At 41.0% G+C, this 13,420-nt stretch overlaps 1 protein-coding gene across 1 annotated transcript; it reads right to left on the minus strand.

Annotated features, from left to right (window-relative positions):
• Positions 1-1,728: 1,728 nt before the first annotated feature.
• DYNLT5 (dynein light chain Tctex-type family member 5) lies at positions 1,729-12,237 on the minus strand. Its single transcript, XM_060771573.2, has 5 exons — positions 12,161-12,237; positions 8,375-8,492; positions 5,641-5,732; positions 3,889-4,013; positions 1,729-3,270 (listed from the first exon to the last, which is right to left on the minus strand). Exons 2-5 carry the CDS (start codon positions 8,485-8,487, stop codon positions 3,067-3,069), a joined length of 534 nt encoding a protein of 177 aa, XP_060627556.1. The 5' UTR covers positions 8,488-8,492; positions 12,161-12,237; the 3' UTR covers positions 1,729-3,066.
• Between the last annotated feature and the right edge of the window lie 1,183 nt (positions 12,238-13,420).

Below are 13,420 nucleotides of genomic sequence, written 5' to 3' on the forward strand. Positions count from 1 at the left end.
ACATTTCAAATGTATGAATAAGATTTCTACTCTTTCTTTTGGTTCCTACTTTTGCAATAAATGTGAAGTTCACCAGCTGGCTTCGATTGTTTGTTTGATAATGTCTCATCGAATGCTCTTCTCCTAATTTCAGGATAGTTGAATATTCCAAACAGATTGCTAGGAGATATTTTCATTAAATGTTTGGAAACATAATGACAATGGGAATGGAATTGGAGAAAATCTCTCAAGAAGACAAAACAAATTACAAAATGCTGGAGATGTGTTGCGTGAACAGGGCAGATGAAGTTAAGAGTAGCTATGCCATATCTCTCCCCAGAATGCTGTGATAATAATGAATGAAGTACAGTGAGCCCTTTGGTAGATTCAGTTCCAGGACCCCGTCCCACCTCCCACAATTAACACCAAAATCTGCGGATGCTCAAGACCCAGTCTTGGCACAGTAAAATGGTGTTCCTTGTACAAAATGGCAAATCCAAAGTTTGCATTTTGGACTGGGGTGTGTGTTGAATTCCAGCCATGAATGGTTCAACTCATGAATAAAGAATATGTGAAAATTGAAAGTTAACAGTATATATACCAGATATATTGTAGATGCAAGGGAAGCATGAGAGAATTATGACAATCTAGACCAAATGTATTTTTAGTCAGTGTCACCAGTGATTATCGAATAATGCCTATGTACAAGCTGCAGTGTCTGCAACCCCTTGCCATTTTGAGATCCTAACATTTGAGATCAGCCAAGGATATGCACTGAATATCAGCATGGCATCTGACTACTCTCAAAACAATTATTATGATGAGATATAATGTTTTAATTTCCCCCTTTTCTAAAAATAAAGGCTACCTAATATACAATACAGTATGACCCACTTATCCATGGTTTCACTTACACAGGCTCAAAAAGACAATCTCCTGCTCTGGAGGTATCTATGGATCTCTCTAGGTTCTGCTCTGACTCAAATATAGTCAAAATAAAGAGTTTGTAATTATCTGCAATTTCGAGTTTCCACAAAGGGTTTTGGAACTTCTCATTTTTGGACATGTGGGTTGTGTTGTAGGGTAAAAAAGTCTGGAAGTTTCAACTTGGCATTGAGTCTTCCAGCTTTTCCTTAAAATTTTAGCCAATTTGCTATCAGAATAAAACCAAGAACTACTTTTTTCGCACTTCGACTTCAGCCAATTCAACTTCAGTTACTAAAAAAGCACTCTCTCTAATACTGATTGCTGTCTTATTTAGTGGAGCCTGTATCAAGCTTTTAAGAAATGGAAAGGAAACAGCAATACAACTATCCAGGAATGTCACTATACATTGTGAGTAGTCTTGATGGACCTGTTGTTGCATTTGATATGAGACTAGGGCCTCATCATGTGTGCTGCTGAATGACCACGGAGTGTGGCAAATCTGGTGTTTCCCGGCGGAGGTGTGTGGAGAACCCAGTGTCCCATGCCCCACATCACCTGATTTACCCCAGGCCCCATCCCATGGGGGAAGAGTTTGCTGCTCATTTTCCACTCATGGATCCTAATGCAACACAGGAGGCCCCATGTTGCTGCTGTAGCAGCAGCATTTCTCTTTCTTTTTGTAATGGAGCCTCGTCGGAACTAGATGTACATCATGGGATGGGAGTCAGCGGGCTCCATCATGTGCAGGAACCGACATATGCCACCAATGTTTACCCCATCTGATGAGGTCATTGGGACTCCAGCAAGACAGGAATTTAAAGATGCAATTAGCTTTCTCTTTATTCTTTTCCTACATTAAAGAAAACACAAACAACAAATTTGGAATTGGATCCTAATGTGGATATCAAGGACTTTGGCCTGCAATTTGTATGTCTAAGAAGTGACAAGTAAAAAATCGGATATTTTTTGGGGGGAGGAAAATGCCAAGTGTCTGATTGAGCTTGGATCATTATAGAGGACTTCAGATTAAACCTTTCTTGTTCCCAATGTCTCCAGTAGAGTCCAAATCCAGATAAGGCCCCTTGCAATTTTAATTGACAAAAAGGAAGAGCAAGAAGAAGAAGAAGAAAAAGAAGACAGTTAAATTACCAACTGTCCTGAAAAGAGTTCAACGATAAACCAAGACCTTAGTGCACCAAAAGAAATGTGAATTGCTCGATATTTCAGTAATATTTCAAGACTAAAATATAAATGTAGGCCTCATTTACATAGCCATTATAACATAATTAGTGCAACAGTCTTCTCCCAATACAAGAAGGAATAGGAGCAAACAGTGGGGTACTAACGCCTCTCCTAGGAATGAATACACAAGGAAAGATTAGGTTTATATGACAGCAGTAAAAATTGCATCAGCAATATTAAGACGTTTCTTAAAAGTAATTACAATCCTAAGTGGACACAGACATGATAACAGTACCCACGCCCTTTCATGGACCTCCACTAAAGAGTTAAAACCTCAAATAAAAAATACCTTTAAAAACCTGAGGGCCCTTCCATACAGTCCTATATCCCAAAATATCAAGGCAGAAAATCCCACATTATCTGAGTGTGGACTCAGATAACCTAGTTTAAAGCAGATATTGTGGAATTTTCTGCTTTGATATTCTAGGATATAGGGCTGTGTGGAAGGGCTCTCTGAGAACACATCTTTAGAATGTCTAGGTCAGTGGTTCTCAACTCGTTTTGGCCTTCAACTCACAGAAATCCTAACAGCTGGTAAACTGGCTGGGATTTCTGGGAGTTGTAGGCCAAAACATCTGGGGACCCACAGGTTGAGAACAACTGGTCCTCCAGGTGACTACATAATCAGCTTCTATATACATTGACCATAGAAATTTACTGGAGGACCTAGAGATTACTAGAGAGGACATACTAACCAAATGAGCAAATAATTAAATCTGCAAAAGTTAAACCCACAAACGTTGAAGGCCAGGTGTACTCTATTTAGCAAACCCACAATATAGAATAATTCTACACATGTTTAACCAGAGTTAAGTCCCATTGGGTTAATTGAAGGTTACTCTCAGGTGAGTACTGCAGAAAACAAATGATATCCAGCTCTATGTTGGGCTCATCAGTTCCTCATAGAACTGTCACTTGTTACTCAGAGTAAACAGCATAAACATTTGCAAGAGCAAACAATGACCTATTTTTGAAGGAATAGGAGCAAAAAGTATCACTGGTAGTGTCCCAGAGGCACCTGCTTCCAATCTGTATGCTTTGCTTCTTTAGTTGTCCAATATTTATGATCACAATAATTTTGTATCTTGGTATCATTAGGTCTTTTATGCGAGCTTTAGTTACCTAAAAGAGAAAGAGGTACAGTTGAAAACTATTTAGGATGAAGTGCAGATCTACAGAAATATTTTGTATTATTTATCTCCCTACCTACATACCTACATTGCTTAGTTATCCCCACCACTAGTCTTCTCCCAGTACAAGAACTAGGTCTTCCTAGAAATTTGGTGGGTTCTCCAGGTGATTCTATGGTATGCTTCCCTCAGAAGTTACTACAGAGTCACTCTGGAGGGCATACAGAATTCTTGAGAGGATATCCTGGGTGATTCTTTGATTTACTGGGACTAGTTGTTAGGTACTTCAATGTTGTTTGGTCATATCCACTGTTTTGGATGGTCTAGCTGGGAACGTATTGATGGGGTTAGCCTCAGAAGGGCGTTCCACAGTCTGGGAATAGCCACCAAGAACTCTGGTAGGATTACAAAATTATCATTTGTGTATACAAACATCCTAATGTTCCACTTTATAGCCCCAACACTAATATTTTATAACTTATAAAGTTTAAAACTGATATAGGTTTTAATATTAATAGGCTTTGTTTTGTTTTTTTAATCCTGTGGAGATTTCTATTCAATCTTCCTTTGAAATTTGTTTTAAAACTTTGCTTAACAAATAGGTTTGTACCTCAGAGATGGTCTTTGTCATTTGTCTACACAATTCTGCTTCATATTTTTCTTCCTGAAGATAACTTGTTACTACATCCTTCAAGATATTATTCACCGTGCCCACTGGGAAACATTTTGCAGGACCTAGGAGACAGAGATAATTCACAGCATGATTTCATAAGCATGTATTGTGAACTTTCCCAACACATAAGAGCTCTGTGGGCTTCTGTACTTGCTTCACTTCACTATTTCTTCAAATTACAAGATGATGACTATGTCTATTTATACTCCACTTTTTCTCTCCACAAGAAGACTCAAAGTGGCTAAATCGAAAGCCATCAGGATCTCTCTTGTTTAGAGGAACGAGACTAGAAAGTGTAGGTTGGATCAGACTTCATATCAGTGGGAAAGAATACTTATGAAAGGTTCCTGCTCATAAAAAGAGATACTTTTGAAGATTTCCTCTTTCCCTTGTAGTTCCTTAGGTATCCTAAAAAACTGTGTATCTGATATGTATTTGTTGCAGATGAATCTGCAGCTCATAAAGCATGTCATGAACCTACCCAAATCATTATTGAGCATATTTTCCCAGAGTCCTGTCCTCAGGAAAGAAACATATGAATACCAGAAAAAGGGCCATCTTACTAGGGGTAAACCAGCTTTGGAACTCTTCCTTCCCAAAGGTTCATTGCCAAATCATCATGTCTTCCTAGGATGCATTTACACTGTAGAATTACTGGTAATGCACATGACACCTCCTTAACTGTTATGGCTTAACGTAATCATGGGAACTGTAGTTTTACAAGGTCTTCAGACTTTTCTGCTAAATTTATTTATTTATTTACAGCATTTTTATCCAGCTCTTTTCAGCATGAAGGTGACTCAGGGCGGCATACAGATTGGCAACAATTAGATGCCACAACATACATATCCATGTCAATTAAAATATTTAATATCACATAATAAAATCCATATAAAACTATTAAAACTATAATCATCAGTGTCTTTCAGTTCAACCCATTATCTCAGAATATCAAGGCAGAAAAATCTCACAATATCTGCTTTGTACTGGGTTATCTGAATCCACACTCAGATAATGTGGGATTTTCTGCCTAGATATTCTGGGATATAGGGCAGTGTGGAAGGGCCCTAAGTTTAAACATAAAACTGTTTCATCTGCACCTTACAAACAGACTGAAGGAAAGTCTAAACTCAATGTTTTATTACTGTAATTTTGGACATGAAACAAAGTTTGTGTACATTGAACCATTAGAAATGTGCTTAATGTGTGCCCTTACTATTGCAAGTTAGCATCAGATTTAACAAAACTGTGGCATAGCCACTGAGAACTAGGAAACCCTGGCCCCTGAGTGCTCTAGCTGGTGATCAGCTGTGACCAGAAGTGCTGTGAAATTTGAAGAGGCATGAATGGAGGGAGAAAGGGAGAAACATGCCAAGAGGAAGGTGTGTTGAGCCAACCTCAACTGGGACCACCTTCCACCTGGAAACTGACGTCCTCACTGTGGAAGAACATGTGGGCCAAGAACAGGGCTCCATAGTCACCTATAGATTCACCACCAAGACACTACACTTGGAAGACCATCATTCTTGGACAATGAGGGATTGCCTAAGTAAGTAAGTAAAAGGATTTAACAGTCTAGTACCTATGAAGGACTCAAGTCCATTTCATTGCTACTTTGTCCATCCCCCACATGTGCTGGAGAAAATCTTACACATGGAAATGTATAAGTAACAAGGATGTGATGCTTACCCAATCGGTATGTGTTCTCCATCTGAACAGCTGGACGAAGGGCATCATCATGGTGTCCAGGTTCATCCATGTAGGACACGGTACTGATGGAACTGAAATAGTCCCCAATAACAACTGTGTTATTTATTACTGAAAGTAATACAATTGAAAACAAAAGATGTGTGCAGCTCCAGCAATTCTGTGGAAGGATACAAGGCCTGCTCAAGCAAGGCCTGCTCAAGCAAGGCCTGCTCAAGCAACAGTAATCCATGCAACAGTCACCACGAGGCTGGATTATTGCAACGCCTTATATGCCGGCCTTCTGAAGTCAACAACTCAGAAGATTCGGATGGTCCAAAATGCAGTGGCCAGGCTGCTAGCGGGATCATCTATAAGATCCCATATTACACCGATTCTGCAACAACTGCATTGGCTACCAATAGAACATCGGATCTCCTACAAGATACTGATCCTGACATTTAGAGCTCAAAATGGCCAAGGACCTTTATATCTTAGGGACTGCCTCATTCCTTTTCTCCATCAGTGGTCACCTCGATCCACCCAGGAAAATCTCCTATACATACCGGGTCCTAGGGAGGCACATTTGGAAGCTACAAGGCGTAGAGCTTTTTCAACCTATGCTCCAATTTTGTGGAACTCATTGCCTCCATACATTAGAGCAATGTCGGAGTTGCGACCTTTTGTAAAGGCACTCAAGACTTGGCTGTTTGGTTGTGCATTTAGGTAATCAGATCTAATTTGCCAAATAGTCACTGTTGAATGTTTTTATGTTGAATGTTTTTATATCATGTAAATGCTATTTTAGACTGTAAGCTGCTCAGAGCACCTTGGTGGAGAGCGACTAATTAAGAAATAAAGTGAAGTGAAGTGAAGTGAAGTGAAGAAGGATTCCAGATACATGCTTTCCTTTCAAGTTGGCCACATACAACATTTCAAGGACTGACCACATCTCCTGTTCTTGAGATCACTGCTTCTTAAAGTGTGTGTCCCGACCCCAAATGGGGTCCCCTGAGCTCAATGTTGGGTTCATGAAAAAAACTGGCAACAGTAAAACTTTGTTGAACTTCACCTAGTTGCCGTTCCAGACATTTACACAAATCTGTTGCACAGTGTTCTCTGCAGAAGATGCTTCAACTGTACTTAAAAAGGAAAATCAGTCTATTTAGCAAGATTTTGCAAAAACTGATTTGTTATCAGAAAATGTTTGGTTTTATACCTATTTTCTATACCGATATATTCAAGGCCTTGTAAACATTTCTCAGACCAAAAGGGATCGTGAGTGGAAAGGTTGTAAAAGCCTCACTTTAGATGATAGTGTAGGCAATGTCAAAAAATGGGTAGAGAGTTAAAACCACTACTTGAAGTGACATAGGATGCTCATATTTTTAGACAAAGATGACAGCGATTAATTCTGTAGGGCTATACACATTTAGGCTGGGAATTCTTGTAGTTGGTCCCAGTTAGCTTAGAAGATCCAATGCATAATTATTAAATGGTGAATCAATACAGAAGTAAATTCCAACAATTCTGCAAAATATTCCACTTAGGCAGAAAAAATGAAATGCAACGATACAGAATGGGGGATGCCTGGCTCGATAGCAGTATGTGTGAAAATGATCTTGGAGTCCTCATGGACAACAAGTTAAACATGTAATGTGTAACACTGTAATGTGGCAGCTTTAAAAGCCAATGGGATTTTGGCCTGCATCAACAGGAGTCTAGTGTCTAGATCCAGGGAAGTCATGCTACCCCTCTATTCTGCCTTTGCAGACTACACCTGGAATACTGTATCCAATCCTGGGCACCACAATTAAAGAAAGATATTGACAAGCTGGAATGTGTCCAGAGAAGGGCGACTAAAATGATCAAGGGTCTGGAGAAGAAGCCCTATGAGGAGTGGCTTAAAGAGCTGGGCATGTTTAGCCTGGAGAAGAGAAGGCTGAGAGGAGACATGATGAGGGCCATGTATAAATATGTGAGGGGAAGTCAAAGGGAGGATGGGGCAGGCTTGTTTTCTGCTGCCCTGGAGACTAGGACGCATAACAATGGCTTCAAACTACAGGAAAAGAGATTCCACCTGAACATTAGAAAGAACTACTTCAATGTTAGAGCTGTTCAGCAGTGGAACTCTCTGCCCCAGAGTGTGGGGGAGGCTTTGATGGCTGGATGGCCATCTGTCAGGGGTGCTCTGAATGTGATTTTCCTGCTTCTTGGCAAGGGATTGGATTGGATGGCCTACCAGGTTTCTTTCAACTCTATGATTCAATGGCTCTGTTCTAGCCAGGAATAAGTTATATTCAGTTTGAGAGCCTTTGAAACCCCCCAAATGCAGGCACTGGCATATCTTCTAGTTTCTTTGTTATTTTCTCTTTTTTGTTCTGCTGTGGTACATGCAATTTGGCAGCATTTGATTTTGCATGGCGAGTTAGTGCAGCAAATGTGAATTCCCCAAAGTATAATTTCTAGCCCTGTCACTCATAAAAGACTGAAATTTAAAACCATGAGCAATTATGTTTGCAAAGCCAGCATGGAAGAACATCATACTCCACATTCTTCCCTCATGATAAGGGAAGATTCATTACTTAATTGGGCACTGGGCAATAAACAGCTAAAAACACAATTGCACCCAATCATAACTAAACGCTCCCACATTGGTCCCTCAAGTGGGCATAATAAAACAGTTTTACAATTACTCCACAGCATATAGTCATAAAACAGTAAGGATGCAACTTACTCTTTAGTTTTTCCAAGAAACTCTTTTGCTTTGACCTCATGGCTCCCTAAAGAAGATATGCTCCCTCTTTTCCTCAGCAAGCGGGTTACTTTGTCTTTCATTATATCTGACATATTTACTAGAGAGAGGAAAGACATTTTAAAACACAACTCTGATTTGAAAAGACACTGACAACTGGTTTCCAAAATTGAGCAGATAAAAAAGTGAAGTGACAGGCCCAGGTTGACTGTTCAAGCTCAGGTTGGGATGAGCTTCCAACTGTCAGCCCAGCTTCTGCTCACCTAGCAGTTTGAAAACAGCAATGTGAGTAGATAAATAGATACCACTTTGGCGGGGAGGTAATAAAAGGCGCCCACGTGGACATGCTGGCAATTTGATCAGGAGAGCATCTAAAGACAACAAAGATCCTTGGCATGGAAGATGGAGTAACAGCACTCCCCCATGGCCGGAGTTGAGCACAGCCTTCAGATGTCAGAAATGGAAAAAAATGGGAAGCCTTTACCTCTGTTTATGTACTGTTTGTCTATGTTAATTGTATAATGGCATTGAATGTTTGCTGTATATGTGTACTGTAATCCGCCCTGAGTCCCCTCAGGGAGATAGGGTGAAATATAAATAAAGTTTATTATTATTATTATTATTATTATTATTATTATTATTATTATTATTTGCACCCCCAGTTTTCTTTTGATTTGAGTACATTCTCCATTCTGAATAACGGTACTGAGCCAAGGTACTTATGTGTAAAAGTTGCACCAGGAATTATGCTGGCACTGGGATCCAATACAGTAGTGCAGTAACATAACACTTCGGTGCACCTCAAGAAGCAGAGTTAGTCCAGGAAAGCATATGCTATCAATTTCATTCTCTCAATCTCTAAGGTGCCATGAGATCGCTTTTCATAGGAAAGCTTTGGTTTCAAAAATAGAGCTAAGGCATCCAAAGAAAAGAGGCAGGAAAATTTCCCAAGGGATCGTGAATGCAGGAAATGTCGGAGTTTTGGATTGTTGATGTTGCAATCCCAGGCGAAAGCAGATGAACAAGAAGCAACTGGAAAAGCTTACAGGATATGAGGATTTAAAGATCGAACTGCAAAGATTCTAGCACAAGCCAGTAAAAGTGATCCCAGTGGTGATCAGTAGACTGGGTGCAGTGCCTAAAGACCTTGACTTGCACTTAAAAACAATTGGCACTGACAAAATTACCATCTGTCAGCTGCAAAAGCCCAAACTATTTGGATCTGCACGCAATATTCACTGATACATCACATAGTCCTAGACACTTGAGAAGTGTCCAATGTGTGATAGAATACAGAAGCCAGCACAATGATCTTGTTTGCCTTTCCTCATGGCTGGAGACAAGGTACAACAATAAACAAAACATAAGATCATTCTTTTCACCTGCAGTAGAGTCTTGCTTATCCAACCTTCGCTCATCCAACATTCTGTATTATCCAACATAGTCTGCCTCTTGTCCGGATCCACAGCTGTTTCAGTACATTGCAATATTTTGGTGCTAAATTTGTAAATACAGTAATTACTACAAAATGTTACCATGTTATGGAACTGCTTTTTTCTGTCGATTTGTTGTAAAACATGTTTTGGTGCTTAATTTGATGTTTAATAGGCTTTTCCTTAATCCCTCCTAATTATCCAGCATTTTCGCTTATCCAACGTTCTGCCGGCCTGTTTATGTCAGATAAGCGAGACTCTACTGTAGTTTATATGCATCTTTCACCTTCCCAGCTGCCTGTGACTTCAACATGTATGAAGGAGAGGCAGAAAACCAAAAGGCAGAGTTCCCTTTTGCAAACATCATCAGCTGGCTCTACACTGTGGAATGAATGCAGTTTGAAACAACTTTGAACTGACATGTCTCAATGCTATGCTATCTTGGGAGCTGTAGTATGGGCAGGAACAAAACGACAACTCCTCTGATCGCATAGCATTGATCCATGGCAATTCACGTGGTGTCAAACTGCATTCATTCCACAGTGTGGTACATGCATGGACAAACTTGGGCCTTCCAGGTGTTTTGGACTTCAACTCCCACACTTCCTAACAGCTTCAGGCCCTTTCCTTTTCCCCTTCAGCGGCTTAAGCCACTGTAGTAATATAGTGGTTAATTATGAATTTAGCACCAAAACATCGCAATGTATTGAAACAGCCATGGATAGGGGTGGGAGACGGACACCATTGGATAATACAGAACGTTGTATGAGTGAAGGTTGGATAAGTGAGACTCTACTGTATGTTCAAAGAATGGTCTTATGTTTTGTTTATGTATTTGTTGTACTTTGTCTCCAGCCACAAGGAAAGGCTGCTAAAAAATATTATTTTACTGACACAAAAACACAGCATGACACAGCAAATGAGATTTTGCATCACAAAATCACAAGTTGAACACTTCCCAAGTGTCTAGGACTATGTGATGTACTTTCTAATAATGTGCACAGATCCAACTTGTCGTGGTGGGGGGCTTAACTGCTCCAAGGATGCTGAGAGCTGTGCTGGCGGTAGTGTAACTACCAACAGGTCCAACCAAGTCAGAGAGATCTCAGCTGAAGAGTGGAACTCAGAGCACCTAACCATTAGCACTATGGAGAAACAAACCAAAACGAAGTCTATACTGGCTTGGTTGAAGCCCAGGATAAAAAGGACCGTGGTGGGTGCTGCTGATTCTGGACATCCATTGACAAGTGGGCTACAGAATCAAAATACAAATGAACGGGCACAGAAGCGGCAGACATATACAATGCCAGAAAACCGTATTATTATTATTATTATTATTATTATTATTATTATTATTATTATTATTATTTGAAACACAACAAGAGTAGTACACAACAAACAAGATCATTCTAGTGACACTTCCTAAGTGTCTAGGACTATGTGATGTATTGGCGAATAATGTGTGCAGATCTGAGTAAGGTGGTCTTTTGTGGCTGACAGATGGCAATTTTATCAGCACTGATTGTTTTTAAGTGCAAGCCAAGGTCTTTAGGCACTGCACCCAGTGTGCTGGTCACCACTGGGACCACCTTGACTGGCTTTGCCAGAATCTTTGCAGTTCAATCTTTAAATCCTCATAGTGCGTAAGCTTTCCCAGCTGTTTCTCTTCAATCCTGCTGTTCTCTGGGATTGCAACATTGATTTTAATTATAATTACTATAATCATATTATTATTATCATCATTATTATCATCATAATGTGCCGGTCATCACTGGGACCACCTTGACTGGCTTGTGCCAGAGTCTTTGCAGTTCAATCTTTAAATCCTCACATTGTGTTAGCTTTTCCCGTTGTTTCTCTTCAATCCTGCTGTTGCCTGGAATTGCAACATTGACAATAATTATAATTATTATAATCATATTATTATCATCATCATAATGTGCCGGTCACTACTGGGGCCACCTTGACTGGCTTGTCTTTGCAGTTCGATCTTTAAATCCTCCTGTTGTGTAAAGTTTTCTAGTTGCTGCTCATGGATTCTGCTGTCACCTGAGATTGCATGGTGCTGAGGGGGCAAAGGAAGGAGCTTGAGGCTGCTAGGAAGTGTGGGAGTTGAAGTCCAAAACACCTGGAGGGCCCAAGTTTGCCCAGGCCTGGTGTAGCAGATGCACCCTTCTTTTCTGCCATGGAGCTGTTACAGAACGAAGCAAAGAAAGACAAAAACCAAACAATGCCTAAGGCTCCAGCCAAAAACAGGTGCCTCCTTGGGCTCTCTTGGGAGAGGCGTTGGGCTCTTTTCCTCCTCCTCGATTTCTGCCGGATCCCCCAAACCTACCTTGCCCCGTTTGCTTGCCTTTCTTGCAGGAGCAGCCCGACCAAAGCCGGAGCTGCTGTTGCTCGTTTCCAGGGAGACTCCTGCACCCACCCACTCCGAAGGACGGCTCGGCGCAGTCCCCGCCCCTGGGGCTGGGAAGAAAGAGGGCAAAGGGTGCCTTTCATGACGGGACAGAATTGGTTCTCAACCTTCGTAATGCCGCGACCCCTTAATACAGTTCCTCATGTTGTGGTGACCCCCAACCATAACATTTTAGTTGCTACTTTACAACTGTAATGTTGCTACTGTTATGAATCGCCATGTAAATATCTGATATGCAGAATGTATTTTCGTTCACTGAACCAAATATGCCACAAATACCCAATACACCCAAATTTGAATACTGGTGGGGTTGGGATTGGGGATTGCTTTTATCACTTGGAAGTTGTAGTTGCTGGGATTTGTAGTTAACTACAATCAAAGAGCATTCTGAACTCCGTCAACGATGGAATTGAACCAAACTTGGCACACAGAACTCCCTTGGCCAACAGAAAATACTGGAAGGGTTTTGGAGTTGTAGTTGACCTACATCCAGAGAGCACTGTGGACTCAAACAATGATGGATCTGGACCAAACTTGGCACAAATACTCAATATGCCCAAATGTGAACACTGGTGGATTTGGGGAAAATAGACCTTGACATTTGGGAGTTGTAGTTGCTGGGATTTATAGTTCACCTACAATCAAAGAGCATTCTGAATCACACCAATGATAGAATTGGGCCAAACTGTCCACACAGAACCCCCATGACCAACAGAGACTACTGGGTTTTCAGATGGTTTTTGGTGATCCCTCTGGCACCCCCTGGTGACCCCACAGGGGTCTTGACCCCCAGGTTGAGAAACGCTGTTCTACAGTGTAGATGCTTCTTCCCTTGGCCTCTGGTTGCCTGATCTCTCTCCCTCTTCCTTGCCATCTTCTGTGGTCCAGTGCAGTTTTCCAAACTCCAATCTTTCTTCATTGCTCAACTGCTGGAGATATTGGAGGGATTTCTCCAATAGATGGGTGGTTTTGCAGGATCTGGCTCTGTTACCTGAGGGTTCATTTGCACTGTGAAATTAATGCAGTCTAACATCATTTTCGATTCTCATGGCTCAGTGCTATGGAATCCTGAGATTGGTAGGTTGGTGAAGCATCACAGATTGTGAGATCATCCAGGGAAGCCCTGCTCTCGCTCCCACCTCCTTCTCAAGCGTGACTGGTGGGAACAAGAGATCGGGC

This window comes from Anolis sagrei, chromosome 4, assembly GCF_037176765.1.
Source record: "Anolis sagrei isolate rAnoSag1 chromosome 4, rAnoSag1.mat, whole genome shotgun sequence".
NCBI classification, from domain to species: Eukaryota; Metazoa; Chordata; class Lepidosauria; order Squamata; family Dactyloidae; genus Anolis; species Anolis sagrei.

Coding starts and splice junctions, on each gene's coding strand:
- DYNLT5 (XM_060771573.2), bottom strand. CDS start 8,487: ATGTCAGATATAATGAAAGACAAAGTAACCCGCTTGCTGAGGAAAAGA. Junction 5,733..8,374: donor TTTCTTGGAAAAACTAAAGA/GTAAGTTGCATC, acceptor GGACTATTTCAG/TTCCATCAGTACCGTGTCCT. Junction 4,014..5,640: donor GGAGAACACATACCGATTGG/GTAAGCATCACA, acceptor TCTGTCTCCTAG/GTCCTGCAAAATGTTTCCCA.